The sequence below is a fragment of the Calypte anna genome, chromosome 9 (genome assembly GCF_003957555.1).
Source record: "Calypte anna isolate BGI_N300 chromosome 9, bCalAnn1_v1.p, whole genome shotgun sequence".
NCBI classification, from domain to species: domain Eukaryota; kingdom Metazoa; phylum Chordata; class Aves; order Apodiformes; family Trochilidae; genus Calypte; species Calypte anna.
Window position 1 is genome coordinate 15706438 of NC_044255.1, and position 20950 is coordinate 15727387.

Below are 20950 nucleotides of genomic sequence, written 5' to 3' on the forward strand. Positions count from 1 at the left end.
CTGGAGCAGTAGTTGTAAATGAATTGTGTAGATGAGCTTGCTCTATCTGCAGTATTACATCAGCTGCTTCAAGGATCCTCTTCAGCGTTTCATGAAAAGCTGGTGATTGTGGTTTTAGTTTTTATCACTGTGAAACTGTGGAGTTTGCTTCTGGTCTTTTAAGTTGTGTGCATGGTAAAAAAGTCTGTTAACAGTTCCAGATTTTGAATGTATTTCTTCTTGAACAGCTGTAATTTGTCCTCTTAACAACAGTTCGTTCAGCATTTTTCCTTTTGCCACTATACTGGCTGTCAGCCTGCTGGCCACTGATTGGCTTAGCTAATTACTGATATGAAAATATGTTTTTGTCTGTTAGCTGCAAGTTAATATATCTTAGATTTCTTTGGTATAAAAGGAAAACTGTGAGTATCCTTTTAAGTTACAATGCATGCTTATTAGTTCTAAGGAAAACAGGACATGTTCTTGCCCTTCAAAAGGAGTTGTCCTAGCTGAGGGCAGTCAGTTCACAGCCGGTGTCACCATCAGGATTCGGATCAGTTCACAGACGTTGGTATTGCTGCATCACTGCAGCACATTTATGGCTGGTGTCAGGCAGCTGCAGCTGGGCTGTTCCAGAAGGCATGGGATGCATCATGGGTGGGAGCCCACAGTTTACAGCTGCTGGCGTCACGTCCCAGTCTCGCTTACGTGAGCCTTTTGCCAGCGGGGTTACCGGGGTTGCCAACTTTTGGTTTTGATGAGACAGCCAAAAATGGAGGCATTGCTGGTTCACAGTTTTTAAAATTAAATTAGAAAAATTTCCAATGTGTGTGGGGAACACACACAGATCTCTGGTGGGAAGAGGCAGATTTTATTCAACAAAGCATTGTAGAACAGGCCAGGCCTCGAACTGGCCCCCGTCGTAGTTAATTGGAATGAGAGCTGAAGCCATATTCCGATCACAACAGGACTACGGGGACTGATCACGTTAGCTTCTCGTGATGAACTGGAATTGCTCCACCACCCAGCTACTCTGAGTGCCAGCAGCAGTTGAGCTGCAGCTCCTTCTCTTCATAGCATCAGTAGAGGGTTAAAGTACCATTAAACAGTGCATCTTTATGCATCAGTGATTTTTCCTTTGGAGGAAAAATTTGTGTGACAGATTAAGTTAAAGAAGTGTGAACACAACCCTGATAATGTCTGATGCTTTAGAGAAGCATTCTTCTTTGAACAGGAAGAGTTTATGTTTAATGCCAAATGATGCAACTTTAAACACTATTCTGAAATTCTGTAAAATTCTGTAAAGTGTATTCTGTAGTTGCACTTAGCATTGGATTTGCTGGCTTTATGAGTGGAATCCCAATTAAGATGGAAAAGGTCGATGGCCTGACTCTGCTCTGAGATTTCATTTTGTATTTGTACTGTTGGTTTTTTTATCTTTCACAAAGAGCTTAGGTCCAAAGAATGCGTCCCCTTTGCCAAAATTCCACATGATCTTGCCTTCAAGGATACACATCCTTTTTTAGCAGGCTAGGAGAACCTTTTTTAAAGCGGATTTCTGGTAACAGTAATTTTATCCCATGAAATCTGAACACAAGCAAGTCAATCTGAGTTCAAATTGTAATATTCACTCACATGCCTATTTATAGTGATAATCAGCGTTTTTGCTTTGGGGGCAAATTAGTCATTTGCTTCTTGCATTTTATGGTATGTCAGGCAGCAAGGTTTTGCACATATATAAAAGCAAATCTGCATAATTTATTATTCCTTGATTGATTTTACAGTTATAAATTCCTTCTTAATTGATGTACAATATTTGTAAAATAAAAAAAAATACACATCTCACCACAACATCCTGTTATTTTTCTGAGAAACTGAGATTTTTTTTGCACAAAATTTAGTTTGCACCGTAATTTGTAATAAACACCTTTTTATTTTCTGGTTGTTGTTAAACAGTTATTTTATGGATACAGCGCCAAAAGAGTCTCATAAACCAAGATATTTTCAATAAAATAACTTAGGTTTTCTATCTTTACCTCACTCCCACTTTCTCTGTTGGAAAAGCACAGTTACTTCTTTGCTGCAGGGTGGCATTTATGTAAATACATAACCAAACAGTTAGTTTGTGCTTTTTTCATCTCTCCTGGTTTTGTTAAAGCCATTCCTTTCATTCAGATATTTTTAGGAGGAAGGTGGGGAAGAGGATGGAGTTGTTGACTTGTTTCACACAATGCCTGCTGTACTCTCTATGCCTTTTCTCATCCCATTTAAGGTCTGCTTTCTGAGGTGGGGGAGGGTTCCAGATAAATTGGCCAAAATAAAACATGTCACCAATTTTATGAATGCTGTGTTCTGGACTTTGTGAAATTTAAATAATTGTTGGATGTTTGCAGCGCTGGCAGGGTGGGGATTGCAAATAACCAAAAGCAGTTCTTCATTAGCAGGTTCAGAATTCACACTGTATTTTATTATACATCACTTCTATCCAAGACAGGGTTTAAAGAAACTTTTTCTTTGTGACTCTCCTGCCAGAAACTATGGCAAATTACTTGGGAAGCCTATGGCTTATATAATATGGGTGGTATTAAAAAAGACTTTGCCAGTACAGCTGTGTGCTGCATGGAATTCTGTTCCGTTCTCCACACTCTGTAAGAAAAACACTTAAATCTTATCAGTGAACTGGTGTCGCTGTAATATTTTTTTAATCTAAACAGGTACTTAAAGATCTAGGCAGTTTGGATGATAAGTATTCTTTCTGAATTACTTTTGCTTGTTTCCTGTCATCTCTGAAATAATTGGCATTAGTCTTGCTTTCTTACATAGCATACAACTGTACTGTGCAACCCTATGGCAAGTTGCATGTATCACAGATAATTTCACTGATTACAAATACTATGATTGGATGCACTTATTAGAAATTTTTCAGGATACATAATTTTTATTTGTGTTGGGACAGTACATTTGTTTGGAAATCACTCTTCTCCTGTTAACGTTTTACAACAATGTTGGCACAGGAGGGATCCCATTGGTAATGTCAGAGTTTTGGACATTGCAGTGTTGCATGGCTTTAGCACTGTTGCTCTGCTTTAAATCTGGTACAGCTATACAGCTTGGAGCAGGGGAGGCTTGGAGCTTGCTGTCCTTTTCAGTAAAACATTGATGACAATTAAATTACAGAAGTAAAGTGGAAGAAACCCTAGAGCAGACTGGTGTGTTATGGGAGATTGCTTGTGTGAATTAAGTATCCAACTGCATTAATTCCCTTGAGAGTGTATGCTTGTGTCCCTGCAGGGTATACACAGATATTTTATTGTCTCCTTTACTATCTACAGATTCTTATACAAGGTTTGATCAGTCCAATTCATTTGCTTTCTCCACTTAGGCTGGAGTTTGGCGAGTGCTTCAGCTCAGAAAAAGCCTCTGCCATCAGAAGAAAGGACTCTGCTGCCAGCACCATCATTTTTCTCTGCTGGCATGGGGATAGTGGGCTTGTGTGGTGAGGTGATCAGAAAAACTGGTCATATTTCATTCTGATCAGTTGCCCACAAACTCTGACAATACAAAGGGCCTAGAACAAGCAACTAGCAAGAAAACTTAGGATTTGCCAGTAGCCCAAAGCAGGACCCATCACATTGTTCTGTCTTTGCATTTGACACTTTTATCTGTTCCATCTGGATTAGCATATGGGAAGATAAGGATGATTTTGGAATCTGTCTTTAGCAGTCTATAAGGGCAGATATTCTTCACTCTTAAAAGGAAAAAAAAAAAAAAGGTGGATGGGGAAAGATTGTGCTCTTTCACTTAAGGTAGAAAATGGGTGCAGAGATCTGCTTTCTGTTATAAGGCAATAAACCAATTCTAGATACAGCTCCCACTATTAGAGATGGTCAGAAAATTTCATGTTAAAATGTTGGACAAGTTTAAGCTGAGGTCATGTTTGAGATTGATACAAGCTGGAAAGATTTAAAAAATTCAAACCAAATGAAAAAAACAGCAGTTAAATTTGGGTTGCTTTTTTTTGTTTGTTTGTGTTTTGTTTTTCTAAATCCTTCACAACATCAGTTCAGGTTAGATAGGATTTTACAGTCAGTGTCTTCCCTCTCTTAAAAACATAAAGGTGAAGTCAGTTTAAGAAAACAAGCAGTATCTCTATAGGTACTCCCTGCTGACGTAAGATGCTCTTAGGGGTGTGCATTAAGAGCTGTCAGAATTAAGAGGTGGGTGTGTTAGGAAGCTGTTAGTGTGTGTTTGTGAGAACAGTCCTTTGACATTTATAAGTGAGAGCTTTCCTTGATCTTGAAAGAAGAATTAACCCTTTGCCAACTGCATGATTTATCACAATTGCAGCTTTTACTCTTGAAGGAGAATAATACTGATGGGTGTTTGTATAGACTTGTAATTGCATCTGTCTCAGGAAGAATAGTGATTCTTCAAATACAAAGATTTGGTAGTAGTTTTGGTACCCTAGGCTTACCAAGCAAGGAATGTATGATCACAAAGAAACAGCAAGCCTTACTGCTAACAGCAAGGAGAGCATTTCTCTGCAGCTGGGAAGACCCCTGTTGGAAAATCCTTCCATTGCCTGGTTGAGATCTGGTGTCTCCCTGAAGAAGGAAGTGCTTTGGTTGGAGTATAGAGGGCTTGCCTAAGGGGTGTGCCTCACATTTCCCTTGTTGGAACTGTCACCTATAAATATGTGTGTATCTTTATATAAAGTATGTATTTTCAGCTACAAATCTGAAGCTAAGGTTTCTGTGTTGCAGAGAGGACCTTAGCCAGGGGACTGGGAGAAAAGTACTTTCTGATTCTTTTCATTGTCACACTGCCAACCCAATAGCAACTCTATAATCTGGTCCTGAAACAGATTTACAGCTGGGCTTTCAGCATCTTAATTGAGCTTCCTCTAAGAATAAGGCAGTTGGGGATGTGAAAGCATGACTATGAAAGAAATGTTGCATCTGTCACTTTCTCATTATGGATATAAGATTTTAAAGAATTTTTATTTATTTCATGTGTGAAATGGGAGTCACTTCGTAATCCTGGAAAATTCTGCAGGCAGGACAGTGACACTGGTTCTTGTCCAATTGTTCCCACTGTGTGATTGTGAATGTACAGACAATACTTGTCCTTATGAAGTTTTAAGAGATCTTTACTGAATGTTTTTTTTTCCCTCCCTTTAGATTTGTCACGGAACAGACTGTCAGAGCTTCCAGCAGAGGCATGTCACTTTGTCTCCCTTGAGAGTCTTAATTTGTACCAGAACTGCATTCGCTACATCCCAGAGGCTGTTTTGAATTTACAGTCTTTAACATTTCTAAATATCAGGTAACAATTGTCTTTGAAATTTTGCTTTAGCATCAGTAGTCTAGGTTTATAAGTGTAACGTGGTGTGTAATCATCACATTGTTCTATTGTATGTCATTGACTCAGAGCAGCTTGAACCAGTCTTACTCACTTAGGTGGATCAGAGAAGATGAGGATTAAGCATCTGCTTGTAGAAGTGAAGTATGAAGAAGAAAGCTAATTCCAATTTAAAGGATTCGGGACATAAATTTCAGTAGTTTTCATGTGAAATAGAGGCATGCAGACTGAAAAGAAAGGACAGAGCTTTTGGATAGTCTTTACAAATCAACCCTTGGAAGCTGAATAAGGCTTATGAAATTTCCCTTTGCCTTCTCTGTACTGGTGGCTTTTCAAGATCTTTCTCAAGCATTAATGCATCTCCACCAGCATTAAAAACTAATTGCTGCAACACTTAGCCTGTTCATGAAATTCAACTTGTGTACAGCATCCTCCATTTGTACAAGGCCTTTTAAGAGATATGGAAGGTTCCTTGTCAAAAATTGACAGTCTTATCAATTAAGAAATTGTAGGCTATTTCTTTCTGGTGTTATACTTTTGCCAATTTAGTATACCTATGTAGCTTCATTTTCTATTTTATTGGTGAGAACTTTATGAATTGGATATGAATCAAGTATGGGCTTCCTATTGCTATGATCTCTAGTAGGTGTGGTCCAGTCCTTTTAAAAAGTGCTATTGGTTGGTTCACCTACTGCTCAGAACATTTTTTTTATTTTTATTTTTTCTTTAATAGTAGGGAAACCTGAGTTTCAGGCATGAAATAATACAGCAGTATATTTTTTGGTAAATGTCAGCACCTGATCAAAGCATTAGTTAAGATCCTACTAATTTTCTTTGTAATCGTCCAGTCACTGCTCTTTGCTATGTTTAATTTTTAAAGGGAATCTTTGTCATTTATAATCCCTTCTAATTCTGAATGATTCTCATGGGAGGTTACAGTCCAATCATATAACCCCGTACTTGCTTTAGTACCATTTTATTATGAAATATCCAAGACTGTGTTTTGGAATAGTGAAATCCAACATATCAAGATTCTTTATTGATGTGACTTACCGAATATTTAAAGTGTATTTCTAACTGAGTAAATAATGACTTTCTCTGTGGCATTTTGTATGCTCTGACCTGCAGTACTACCTATCAGAAAGGCTTTTGCACTCTTTTCAACCATACTCATTTGCAACAAGGTGTTGCCTTGTCAGAAGCACCTGAACTGACATAAAAATATCATATTCCCCAACACTGAGTTTTAAAGCATCTGGATCAGGCTTGGTATTTGATATTCAGACTTTGTTCACACATAACTAAAGCATTAAGACTTCATGGAAGTACTTTTAAAGTAATTATATAAAAACTGAGTTGATCATCTAAAGGGAGTGTACTTTTTGCATGTGTCTTTCATTGCATTAAGGTATGAGGTGATTTCTCATTAGAGTTGTGATTATTTTGTTTTCTTTCTGTCCAAAAAGTCGAAATCAGCTTTCAACATTGCCAGTACACCTCTGTAGTCTACCACTAAAGGTTTTGATAGTGAGTAATAATAAGTTGGTTTCAATACCTGAAGAAATTGGACAGCTCAGACAGCTGACAGAACTTGTGAGTATACACTTATTTTTCAGCTATTACTATTCAGTCTTTTAACTAGTGTGTTTACTAGTCTTGGAAGTACTTCAGCAGAAATAACACTTTTTTTTAAACTGACCACAGTAACCAGGATACTATTGTGGGCATGTGCAAGATTGACATCCTGTTCCTCATTCTGTTGACAGCTTTGTGGTTGTAAACCATTCAGATTTATGCAGTAGCAAGCTAGTTAGATCTGTTCTTAGGCTGAGGAAGATTTCTATCTGCTGTAGTATCTCTAGCTCTGTTTTGATTTTGTTATTACAGGTTAAAGAAAGTTAAAGTTGTATTAGAGTTAAAGAAAGAGTTAAAGTTTTTGTAAAAAAATATGAAGGAAAGATGCCTTGTACTGGAGAGCAGATGCACCATGATGATTTAGCTAAGTCTTCCAGCTCACCTTCCATTAGAAAGCAAGGAATTGGAGGTGTTGGTGTGTTTGTTTCTGACAAAAATTTTTTATCTAGCAGGTATCACTGTCTCAAATAATATGGAATAACTTGAAAGAGAGAACTTGAAATAAACTGAATGTTTAATCTTTTAAAGCTTTTATTTCCCCTTAGTTAAAATGAGAATATTGCTTCACATCAGCAACAAGATTTAATGAGTGTAAGGATATGAGGTGTTATTTAAATAGCTTTTTTTTTCAGTCCCTAAATAAAACATTGCATATTGTAATTAACAGAGGCTTAACAGTCAGTGGTGATAATGTCAAAACCACTAATTCATTCTTCACTATTGCTTGTCAGGATGTGAGCTGTAATGAAATACAGACAATACCTCCACAGATTGGCAACTTGGAATTCTTGCGGGACCTAAATGTCAGAAGAAATAATTTGGTGCGTTTACCTGAAGGTGAGATAAAGGCTGTCAGTTTTAATAGCAGAAACTTCAAGCACTTCTTTATTTTCAGTGTTTTTTTCTTCCCTTACAGCTAGAAGCAGTGTATTTAATTATTTTGTAAAAGACATTTTGACACTCTTGCTTTTAAATCTGCTGATTGTGTTTATTTTTTCTCTTCAGAGCTTGCTGAGTTGCCTTTGATTCGGTTAGATTTCTCCTGCAATAAAATAACAACAATACCAGTTTGTTATAGGAACCTCAGACATCTCCAAACCATCATGTTAGAGAACAACCCTCTCCAGTCACCCCCTGCACAGGTAAACTGCAGATGACTAGTTCAATTAAAAAGGGCAGAATGAAGTGAAAAGCTAACTTTATTTAGGAGCAAAAGGATTTTATACAAATTGTGTTGTCTAGTACTGTTATATATATAGCACAGCTTGAAAAACAAATTTTTTTTTCTCTACTATATTAGTAGTCTCTCCTATGGGATATTACTAAGAATTCTTTTTGTTAGCATTTTGTACTAATGTTACCTGGAGATGTCTGCTTTCAGCATAGGAAAGAAGAAGTTCTCTTAGGCAAGACTTTCCTTGTGCTACTCCAATGTCAGAATTTTGACTGAGTCCTCAGTGCTGCTGTGTGTTGGTTCCTTTTGCACCAGAGTGCTCAAACTGCTTTGTGACATAGAAATTGCAGTATGGTTAGAGCCTAATTTGATTTTTAATGTGGGTGTATAAGCCCTTGAGTATTACAGGTTCCACTTTGAGCTGCTGCTTCTGAGTCAAGAGTGGTGCTTGCTGAGACATGTAGCTTCAATAGGGTTTTGCCTCCCTTTTGAAAGCAGTGTCTCTTCCTGGCTTCTTTCACTTCAAATTTAAGCTTGCTCTGCCTGTCTGCCATTGCCATTCAAGGCTGGGCATGGGTGGGATGCATCTGTTCTATGCCAGGGGTATAAATTCAAGTACTTGTAAATGCTTATGTCTTGTTTGCATGATAAAATGTCAGCATCCAGCTGACAAACTTGCATGCAGACCAGCTGGGCTTGGAGGACAGCTTTCATTTGTCTGCCACAGACATCCCATGATGATCCACTATATCTGTTTCTCTGTAGTGCAGAGAGATGAGAAAAGATGCTTTGGTTTACATAAATGTATTCGTTTCTTACTCTCAACAACAGTTTAAATGTCTGTAGTATGCTTTGAAAATGTATTGTCAAATCAGAAAATTTTTTCATTTTTTTTTTAAAGATCTGTATAAAGGGAAAAATTCACATATTTAAATACCTGAACATAGAAGCATGCAAGATCGCTCCAGACTTACCTGATTATGATAGAAGACCCATGGGATTTGGATCATGGTAAGGCTGTGACAGTCCAAGTTCCTGGTCTTAGTGACATTCAAGGAAATTGTGTCAGTCATCTGAGTTTTAAAAAAAAATAGACCAGGGATTATTCTTAAGTAAGTACATTGATGGAGGTGGCTTTGAAAAATATAATTTATGTTATCTTGTGGTGAATTCTGACAAGGTACCATTAAATAAGAAGTGAGGAGTAGTTCAGAAGAAAACCTGGGCAATATTGTATGAAAGGCAGTTTTAGAGCTGATCTACAGTAAGAAGAGAGTGTTGGTATCTTCATAGCGCAGGGGGCACGCTCTCGTGTTGTTAACGTGTGTGTTCAGTTTGTAGGATTTTAATACCACATATCCCTGCTCTGATTTTTAACCTTTTGTACATAATTTTATACCTGCTGTGCTGAAGCTGCAGGTGTAAATGCTGATCTCCACCCCGTCATTGGCAAGCTGTCACTTGGCACTATTGCTTAGCATTGTAACACAAATATTGGAACAATCAGCTGTATCAGCTGCTAAATTAAGATGTCTAGAGAAGAGTAGGAGTTAAGATTTATTTCTCTTACATGATACAGAAGAAAGTGAGTCAGTGAAGTAGGAAACTAAACATAAATAAAAATTATGTCAGTCATCTTGGAAGGTGGCAGTAAGGTGTGGAGCAGTACACTGCTGATGGATGTATTACTGTCTTAGTAGCAATAAAGCACAAATCAGAGGGACTCGCCATAAATCATCATGAGTCAGATTTGTGAAAGAGAATTTGCATGAGGGACTGGTAGTGATTCCTCATCAGCACTGAATGTCTTAAATTATTTTTCTAGATGAGGTCAACACATGAGCATTCTATGAGTGTTACTCAGTTTCCTAGAATATAAGCTGTTGCAGGCAGTTTCTGTGTAATACTGGGGTTATTGTCCTGCTACTGAAAAAACTCCAAAGCCTCAACTGTCATGATGTGTTTATCAATATCATAGTTGATTTTAAAAGAGATACTCCAAGAAAATCAGTGTATTACAGGTTTTCTGATTTATTATTGTCTGTAGCTGTAAACTACTATGAAAGTTTTGATTAATTACTTTTGTGATATGAGAAGAATTTAGGCATTTTAATCATAGCTGGAATTATGAATGTAGAAGCAAGTGCAGAACTGGTTGAGTTCTAGACTTGCTTCCAGATTCAGCCATATGAACTGAGCCTCAACTGGCTTTCCTTTAGCTCTGTTTCCATCCTCAAGAGGAGGTAAGAGTTGGTGACAGACTTACTTCTTGTTACCATGCTGTTTGGGATATTTAGTGTTGTAGGTGGTTCCTCCTGTTGTCATGTACTTATGTACGTGAACTGTCCATGGATCAGAATACATGTCTGGAGAAAATGGTAGAATCATACAGTGTAAGGGAGGATCTCAAACTATTATATTCTTCTACAGCTTGAGATGAAACAAGTAGAGGCATTAATCTACAATGTAGTTAGTATTTCCAGTTGAGTCACAAGACCTTTATGTTCTTTTGTCTTCAGAGGTGACTGACAATTAAGATGTCAGTCAGTGTACTTAGAGTTTGTTTCTGGTTTATCTGACCAGCTAAGTGGAATACCATGGAGTTTAAGAGTCTCTCTGATTTGAGAGTTTAAGGAAGTTTAAATCATGCTGTAGTTCCCTCTTGATCAAACATTTTGTAATAACAGATTTGTTACTACTACTACTAAGAGTTGATATTCTGAAACATTATTGCAGAAGGACCAAAAAGGTGGAATTCTTCTTGGTTAATCAAAACTCTGTGCAGGTGTAAGAGCTTGTCTTGTTATATATGTTTGGAGAATCTAGGTCTGCATAGAAGCAGATGTATAGCATAACGTTTCTCATCACACATAGGGTGCAGCAATCATGGTGAAGATAATAATGGTAATAATAATTTGAAAATAACTATTTCCTGAAAGAAGGATTGCAGAGGGAGCAATAATTTGAGAGCAGTACCAGTGAGAAAATGATGTGCAATTTTGTTATGAAGGGGTGAAGCAATTAGCTTCCTTGTGCTTTATGCAGTAATTGCTGCTGCAGTTCTCCCTGGGGCATCGAGTAGCAGTGGGACAGTTGAGCCCTTGTGAAATGCCATCTGCAGTGGATCAGACAAGTCCTATTGTCTCTTATACTGTAGCTATCTGCAGCAGTTGCCAGACTTGACTTCTGTGATGGCTGTACTGCTGAATTACATAGTTTCTAAGTCCAGAAATCCAGCAAAGAAATGTATGTCTGTTTGGTTATGTGTATTGCAACACTGTGCACATGTCTAGTGCCTTTGTCTAGACATGTTGACAAAATTGGGCTCTGTAGATGAAAACTGTATCCCTCTATATCTATTGTATATCTATTTAAAATACTGTACAGCTTACTACACAGTTTCTTAGATAATTATTATACAGCAGATAGGTGTTCAATACATTCTTTGTACTTTTGTGTGGAAGTATATTTTGAGTCACCTGTAATTTAATTAATTTCGCATGGGTTTATGCTTACTTAGGAAAAAGTTTGTGGGACATTATTTTTCAACCAAAATGTATGAGTAGAGAAAAATTACTTTGGCTTATTAGACAGTGAAATAAGAGAACACTCTCAAGTTTTCTTTGTCATAATTTCTGCTTGGGAAAGTTTTGAAGTATTGATACATAGTTTGAATCAGTTTAGTTCTTAAAAAGCTAGGCAGCAGCAGGTGGAGAGCTGACTGACAAGTCTGTAGTGGTAAGCACATTGCCTCTTCTGCTGAGTAGCAAACGCCCTATGATGCCTTCCAGCATGAACACACTATAACTGTGCTTGCTAGGTTATTCTGCTTTTGTTCTCTAATAGCTGAGGAGCTTTTAGTGGTGTTTATATTAACTAAAACTGTGTGTTTGACAGCCATGAGGAACTCTATTCTGGTCGTCCCTATGGAGCACTTGATTCTGGCTTCAATAGTGTGGACAGTGGAGACAAAAGATGGTCAGGGAATGAGGTAAGTTATTTTTGTTGTGCAGTATTTAAGGAAAGAGAACTAATATGTTCATGTAACATATTCAGTGGGTGACATATATGCTAATGTGGCTTTGAGCCAAAACAATTTGTTGTTTTATTGGAGAAAAACAAGCATAACTTTGAATGGGGTGGACAGAAAGTTGGAAATGTTAAGAGAAGTGCATGAAACAATGCATGACAGATGAACTAACTGGAGCATAAAAGATGAGGGGAAAGGGGGTTCTTAATTTTAAAAAAAGCTTATAACTGTATCATATTACAATGTTGAGTCAACTGCAGTTACTCATGGGTGGTTGTTTCAATTGCAATGAAGATTCATTTTCAAGAATGAGATGGAAATTTTATCTTACTTGGTTGCTGTTTGTTTCAAATGTTAAAGTCTTTGCCATTTAGAAGCAGGAAAATGGTATCTCCCTAGCAAGGAGACTGTCAACTCTTCTTCCAAGGAAAAAGCTTCCCTTTCCTCTTCAGACAACTAGAAAAGCCAGTAGCCAAGACCTTAAGTGTTTCAGTGAGCTATACTCTATATGCCTACTTTCTCTCCTATCTTGTTTTTTGAGAGAGTCCTTGAAGTTTCCATCCTCAGATATTTTCCAGCACTTGCAAATACTGGAAACAGAACTGTAGGCAAGCTGGTTTTTCAAGCAGGCATTAATATAATTTTTAAACCAATACTTAATATCTGTATTTTGCTGTAATGTTCCATAAGTGCAAAACAGGATACTTGAAGTAAAATCACAATCAGTAGGTAGTAGCTTACAAGATGATGTTTCCAAAGAAAAGTGTTTATTGACTTCACTGTTTGTTTTCTAAAGCCAACAGATGAGTTGTCAGATCTCCCTTTACGTGTGGCAGAGATCACTAAGGAGCAGAGACTGCGAAGAGAAAGTCAGTATCAAGAAAACCGAGGAAGCATGGTTGTAACCAATGGTGGAGGTAAACAAGCCATCTTTGAATTACTATGTTATTGCCATTATTATTAAATTCCAGAGCATTTACTATAAGTAGTAGGTTGTCTAAAGAGGAAAACAAAAAAAGTCTAGGTGGAATTACACAAAGACAGTTTTGTAAACAGTGTAAAAATACTGTTGTATTGAAGATGTTAAATGACAAATAGCATCAGAGTTAGGGTTATCTGGGAAACATTGTCAGCTTCTGCGTATGTGCTATGTTAGACTTCAAATTGCTTCAAACTGTATTTTGGAATCTTGAATTTTTGGTGCATGGAGTTTTGCTGCTTGAGTTACTGGGGAAAATTTACAGCAATAGTAAACTGTCAGTGCTATGTGATGAATGCTGTCAGAATGGGATAAGCAGTTTTGTCAGGAAACTTCATATTTCTAAGTAACAAAAGTACAGTGTTCATCAGTCTTGGGTTTTAATCCAAATATGCAAGCCATCTAGGATGGGCTGGTATTTGTGGGTGACATTGCTTTTTTGCACCATTTCAATCTGCTGTCTTGCAGTCTTACAATAGCACCCTTGTATTTGTTGAAGCAGTGATAGCACTTTCCCTATTTCTTGATCTCTGCAGGCCTTCTCAATTTTAACTTCCAGTACTCTGCTAGCACTGGCTCACAGTCCAATCCTTTTGTTTATATGTACCAATTTTAGCTTTCTTCCATGTTTGGGGTTTTTTTTGGTCATTCCCTCTTCTCCGTTTATTTTGCACTACTGATTGTTAGGTCTCATCCCATATACTTTGACTTATTTTTCTGCTTTCTCAGATGATATTTTAATTTCCCCTGACGGCTCCAGTCCATGTTCCGTATCTGAGTCTCACTCTTACCAGCTTGTTTTTTGTCTTGTCTGCTCATGTCCCACATTTTCTTCCTTCTTTCTTCCTTTTTCCCTCCTCATCCCCATCTTTGTCTTTTGCCATCTTCTTTTCTTGGTCTTAATCTTTTCTGCCACAATATTTTGTTTTCTTTGTGATCTTCTAGAAATATCTGCAACTTTTCTTGGTTGACTCACGCTCTTTGGCTGTTAATGTTTAAAAAAAAAAAAAATCAGTCAGTTAAATTCTGGCACAGTTTTAAAAATTGAAGCCGTAGTGTTATGGGATGCTGTGGGCAGCCTTAATGACAGGTGGTGTTCCCAGCTCCGTTCTAAGATTAACTTTATTTTGTTCTTTTGGTTTTGTTCACCAAGGACTTCAGAATGCCTCAATAGCCTTTTAAGATGAATCACTGTCCAAGTCAGAGTATCTGAGAGGGACAGGAGCACTAGCATGTGCCTGCCAGTTATTCAGGAGATCCTTTCCAATTTTGTGTTACTAGCACATACTAATCTTTCACCTCCTACCGTGTTATTACTATTTTAATAAGCAAAACTGGAAAGAAGGGGATGTTTGTTTTGGGCTTTTGTTTTGGTTTTTTGGTTTGTGTTATTTTTTTTCTTAGTTGTTTGTGGTTTTTTTTAATTTGAAACTGAGATGGAGATATACTGAAGCCAAAGTATATAGGAATGATATTTTGGATGGTTGTAGTGGCAGAGGAGGAGGCTTTGGCAGTAACAGTTGCTAGATTGTGCAGCAGGGCAAAGAGAAATCTCTTTTAGGCAAGCAGGAAAAGGGCGGGGGAGTAAAAAAGAATGTCTGTAAAAGAGTCTGGAACAAGTTTGGAAAGAGTTTTAAGAAAAAGAAAGCTCTAATGCTCATAAAGGGAGTTTATGCTTTCTTCTGCATCCCCAGCACAGTATTTTTCACCAGGATAGTTTGCTCAATGTCATGACTCCCAGAATCCTGGGCAGAAAGTGTAAAAGCAGTGACAAGTGAAAAAATTGCCCTACATAGTATTGCCCACATGAGGAAAATCAATGCTAGCCAAACTGTTCTGTTTCTTGTTCTCATTTCAGTGGTTCCTAATTTCTTTTTTCATTCCTCTTTTAAAAATAAAACTGCAGATGCCTTTATATTGTTTTAGAGGGATTTTGTTGCTTTCTGTGCTGTCCTTAGTTATTTCTATATACTCCTTTTACATTAACTGCAAGATAAGTTGGACATGCTGCCCTCGTTTTTGTTGTTGTCATATCCATTCTAATTTTTCTGATTGAGATTAATTAGAACCAAGAGAAGTTATTTAAAACGCACACAAACCATTGTACAGTCTTGGTATTAGTTGATGGATCTTGAGAGAATGTTTTTGGTATTAACAAAAGCACAGTGTTTACTTTTCAATTCCCTGCAAAAGTATCTGTGGCCAGCAATTTAAAACTATGTGCTTGATACCTGTTTCTCATTGCTTTCTAAAAACTGTTACTTTTGTCATTATTTCAAGATCTGATGTTTAACAAATGTTAGTGGGCCAGGCAAAACTGGAAGAGCTTTCAGGCTGAACTTCCCAGACAGAAGAAAAACCTTCATTCCTGACATTGCTTTGGTGGTGTTCTTTTTCATCTCCTATGGTTATCTAATTATGGGTGTTGTCTTTCTGTGTCTATGTCAAGTGGAACATGATCTTGATCAGATCGACTATATTGATAGCTGTGCCACAGAAGAGGAGGAGGAAGAGGTGAGGCAACCCAAGTGCATGGACTCAGACAGCCTCAGCTCACAATTCATGGCATATATTGACCAGCGACGAATCTCTAATGAGGTGGTGCTTTTGTTTAAATAAAATTCATATGCCTCAGGAAAGCCTTTCTTGAGCTACTAATGATTTTTTGGTAAAAAATTTAAAAAGTGGATGTGAGGGTGGGAATTTTTAACTGGGGGGAAAAACACAATGTTGTGCTATGTGGAGGTTCAAAACTGGAGTGTTAAGCTGCTCCCAAGTGCCCTTTGTGATGTGAGGAATAAATCTAAGGCAGCCACACTGTTTTCCTGTCATGTGGGTTCTTGCAAACTTGTGCCTTAGCCGTATGTGAAGTAAATGTTTTTTCCAAAGGAGTGCTCCCTTCAGAAAGCACTGATGTTGATGCTTCTAACCAGTAATTGGTGATACCTAGGAAACTGTTAATCTTTACTTGGTAGTACTGAATATATACCAGCTTTCCCAAGGGAGAAATGTTGGTGGGTATCAGCATAAAGATTTAGTACAGGAATTTTGCAACTTAATTTATTTGGCTGTTCATATTGATTACAAGTTATTTGCCAGGAGACTGACTGTACTGAGCATCAATTTAAATATTCAGACTTTTCAGAAAACCTGCCTATTATTTACACAAATAATTTCTTTCTTACTATTGAGCAAAGCTTGACCCAACAGGTGCAGTCTTGGGTATGTATATATAGTCACCTTTCTGAACAATAAACATCTCTGTAGTTTCAGATAAACGTGACATAAAACTGCTCTCAGTCAGTGAAAGTTACATGAACAGTAAGTAAAATTATTGCTCAGCAGGCTAGAAGGTTCTCCAGACAGCTTTTTGAATAAACAGACCTTAGTAACACTGGACATTGTCCTGTTCTCGTCTCTCATAGAAAAAAGAAAAAAAAAAAAATATAAGGAGAAAAAGAAAAAAAGACTGGGGGCAAAGTAGCCTTTGTTCTTTTTCTCCAATAAGTATTAACAGTATCTTTTCCATTCTTATTCTCCAGTATCTTTCTCAGTTGTTATGTAAATCTTACTCCGGATTGTTACCTTTCTCAAATTCAGTAACAGTAACTGCAGTGTAATTCAGGATGTGTGCACCCATTTCCCTGAAACATATTTTTTGACAGTGTTCACAATATAATGTGCTACTAATAGCTGCTTTAATAAATTACTTTTTGTATCCAAATGATGTCCTGGTGCAGACAAGGGCAATGATTCCCATAAAGTTCCTGTCACTTCAGCTCATGTCATGTCATTGCTTTCTAACTGCACAAGGATTAGTGTGCAACTGGAATTGCTTTGAAATTGTGTGAGTTGCCATAACTGGAAGATGCCTTTGTTGGCTGTAGCAGCCACTGCTGTGAACACATGGAAAAAGCTGTTCCCTGTTCAGTCATTTGGATGGTACACTCTTGGAATGTCCTCAGAAAACAAACCTTTAGTAACAGATTTTCAACCACATAATGTTTTCTTCTGTGTTCTGTCAGTCCTAATTAATACCTACACACACAGCTGCACAGCTCAGTGGCTCACTGTACATACTACATGAATAAGCTGTCTGAGAAAATCTTTGTGGCTGACATGCTTAACTGCTGCCTGTTGTGCTGTGGTTCAAATATGTTTTATGTGTTTTGAAGTGGAAAGGTGTTTGCTCTCTGAGGAAAGAAAAAACAAACAAGCAAACAGAAAAGCCATGTGTCTTTAATGTTCAGATAGGAGCCTGGTCCCAAGTTTGTCCACTTTATGTGACTGTTTACTGTGTTTAAAATCAGTGAGACAGGATATCTGGCGTATTCATTTTGCAGATCTTATAAATTCAGTATCTGATCATAAAAGCTGGTGCTGCATGAGGCATAGACACAATAGGAAAACTCAGAAGGCAATTATTGGCTATACAACCCAAGGACTCTTTGTTGTAGATAGTGAAGGGCATTAATTAACATCAAAAAAAGCTACCCGTAGAGATCTGTCTATTCCTAAAGATTAAATGGTTGCTTTTATCTGAAGCAGTACTTTCTCCAAAAAGACAATCCAAAATACTCTGCTCCTTCTGAAGATTTACTTTATCCAATATAGCAACATAAATTCAGTCATAAGTGAAAACTGTCAAGTTATTCTTGAAAAGTTTACATTTTCCTGCACTAATGGGTATCAGTAAAAGTTTTTAAATCATGCTAATGGTTTTTTTCCCCATGGAATAAATGATTTTGTTGCTCAAATTAAGCATAAGGTGTTCTCATTCATCCCATGTTTTGCTTTCTTATTCCTTTTGTGACCTGGCTTTAGGGCATCATAACAGAGCATCAGCTGTTGTATCCTGTATTTCTGGAAGTGCAGAGTGCATTGCTGTACACTTGAATAAGCATTCTTTGAAGCTTAACTCTTAATTTCATCTTGACATTAATTACTTTTTACCTACATTTGCTTCTCTTTATGATTCTTAACAGTGGAGGTTTTCAAACTCTTAAATAATTTGTCATTAGCCAATTTTAATCTTGAAACCAAAGTTTCTTTAAATCACAGGAAAAAATAAAAGTGAATTTTTCTACTTGGAAGTGAACATCCCTGAGCTGCATGTTGTGATTCTTTGTGAGGTATTTTGTATACCAGTATTTAAAGGTGTTGCTTTAAAATGAGATTGTTTGATGTTAATGTAGAGTGTTCTGAACAAGTTACTGACAGTCTTCCATGGTTTTGTTCCTTAGGGTTCACCAGTAAAAACTGTGTCCATCAGAGAATTTCAGAGAACAGAGGAAACAAGACGATATTTACATCAAAACAGGTAAGAATATATGGTAACAGAAATGTTATCCAATATTTTCAGGTTGAATGCAGAGCACATTTACTGAATGTGTTTAGGAAATGACACTGTTTTCTGTTGCTTCTCCAGAAATTAGCACAGAACTTTAAGTTACCTCTCAGTCAGAAAGGCTTACCTTTAAGTTGGATGGTTAAAGAAATATGCCAAATTGAAGTGTATACTTTTAAACTGATATAATATGTTCTTTGCTTGAATTTATTTGTGCTTTGATTAAATATTTATGTTAGCTGCCTTCATAAAGGACAGAAGGAATAAAAGTACTGCAGGTTTATGGGAGGCATAAGGAGAGTTACTATGGTGCATTTGATGTTTGATGAGGTCACATTCTTGGTGGACTGTTGGTAGCTGTAGTACTATAGAGGGCTTTAGTTTAGTTGAGTTTAAAATGCACTTTTCTGTGTCATAATCATGAGCTTACATGAGGGGCAGAAGGGGTAGAATAGTCAGTGCTGAAAAGAGGTTGGTTAGTTTAAAAAGACTTCTTGAATTGCAACCATACTCTTTAATGATGGCTTGGCTTATTGGAGGAAATGCTTTTCCTTAGAAGTGTGAGTCAGGGTTTTATGGGGTATGAATGAGTTGGTTAGGTCTGAGAAGAGAGTTCTGGTGTCTAATTAAAAGAACAGCAGGTAAGTAAACGTAGAGCTTCCTGCTAGTAGAACTACAGTAAGAATTTGTAGAACTTTTATTATAACATTGAAGCATTTCATATGCACAGGATATGCATATGAATGCATATTGATTGAAAGTGGATTGAAAGTGAATGTGTGAGGACTCAGCAGAAAACAAGCCCAGTTGTACTATGCATTAAAAAAAAAACAAAGGAAAGAAAAGAAAAAAAAGACAACTACTAGCCATAAATATGTCATCACTTAGCTATCAGGAGCAATTCCTATTTAATGGCATTCTGAAATGGTATTGAGTGATAAAATGAAATCGTGAATATGGCGTGAATATTTCCAGAGTTATGGCAACATTATAATAGGAGTTTTGAAATGTGCACTCAGTGTGCAGTAGCTATACTGATACACTGGAGGATAACTCCCTCAGCATTCCTTATCCTGTAGTGTCTACAGGTATGGCATAAAATAATACAACAGTCTGATGTGTCCTCCACCGATAGAGGGTTCTTGGTTTAAAAGACTGAAATGTTGTTGTTTTAGTTTGTTTACTTTCCTATATGAACATTTGTGGTCAGCATGGAAATAATCTTTGCAAACACTGGATTCCATGATATATCTGAAGGAAATTAGAGAAGGCCAGTTAGCCAGGAGAGAGTTCCTGTGTACATAGACAGTTTTCAATGATGAAGGAAATTGTCATTCTCTAGGGTACTCAGTCTTCTCAGATTCTAACTTAAGGATGGCAGCAGATCTTCACTTTAATCAGCAATCTAAATGAGTTATAGCTTAATCATATTATGCTTCAGTAGAGTGAAATTCTGAATGAGACACTAAAAACAGCTCATATTGTTGTTGCCTTCAAAATTCTGGAAAAACGGCCATATGACAATGAGTAATTGTTTTGTATTTTAAGCTTGTATTAGTCAGATATTTCATTTGTGGCAATCACAAGCTGTAAACTGCTTCCACAATGATTCCACAGGCAAATGCCTTGGCAGGCAGCCTGATTATTTTTTATTTTTGTTTTTAATTATTTTTTTTCATCCAGCATGCTGGAACCATTAAAACTCTTGGAGTTTGATGTAATGCAGACTTGATCTCAAGAGTACTTACATTAGTTGATTCAATTTGGTAAAAACAGTTTGTGCCTCTGGACAGACTGTGGTGCATTCCTGTTGCAGCAGAGCTGTGTGTGCTCTGGTCTGAATACACTTCTTAGCACTCAGTTGAACCCATTCTGTTGAAAACAGCACAGTAATGGGTTTGTCATGTGTATCAGTGCTCATTTAAGGTAGGAGAGGAGACCCGTACCAAATGGGTCTTCCACATCTCTGTGCAGAAGGAGCAATAAATCTACACACAAGTGGCATGACTGATGTTTTTTAGAAGTGCATTGGAAAGTCTTTCTCTTCCATAGTTGCCCCAGGAGTGAAGGTTGCAGAATCTGGACTGTCAAGTGTAACCTACTCTGCCATTAACTTTCTTCCTAGGAAGCAACATGTCAGGGAACATTCTGTAGTCCATGGACTTTGGGGATTGTTTCAGTGCTAGCAGCTGCCCTCTAACAAAAAGCTGACTGCATGAGTTCTCTTGTTATTGATATGATAAGAGACAGATTGGGTTTTGTTTACCTTGTGACTTTGGTGGCTTGTCACTGAGAGTTAGGGAGCCATCCCTTGATGGGTGAATTGATCACGTTTGGTCTGAAAATATTGAGGATGCTAATGTTCAAGAATAATTCTGTTCTTTCCAGAGCAGAATAAGGCCCACAACAGCCAGCATATTTTCATCTTGTATTACTGATGAATTA

General features: G+C 37.3%; 1 protein-coding gene across 9 annotated transcripts in view; it reads left to right on the forward strand.

Moving 5' to 3' along the window:
- The window catches only part of LRCH3 (leucine rich repeats and calponin homology domain containing 3), a 63000-nt gene that overhangs the window by 20595 nt on the left and 21455 nt on the right, over positions 1-20950 (forward strand). For 8 of the 9 annotated variants that reach the window (XM_030455854.1, XM_030455855.1, XM_030455847.1 and 5 more), the window contains exons 2-10: positions 5160-5304; positions 6807-6933; positions 7707-7812; positions 7981-8117; positions 9051-9160; positions 12047-12140; positions 12976-13096; positions 15608-15756; positions 18402-18478. In XM_030455854.1, the coding sequence (XP_030311714.1) occupies positions 5160-5304; positions 6807-6933; positions 7707-7812; positions 7981-8117; positions 9051-9160; positions 12047-12140; positions 12976-13096; positions 15608-15756; positions 18402-18478 (1066 nt within the window). The remainder of the gene's footprint in view (positions 1-5159; positions 5305-6806; positions 6934-7706; positions 7813-7980; positions 8118-9050; positions 9161-12046; positions 12141-12975; positions 13097-15607; positions 15757-18401; positions 18479-20950) is intronic. The other variant, XM_030455851.1, reaches the window with a different exon arrangement.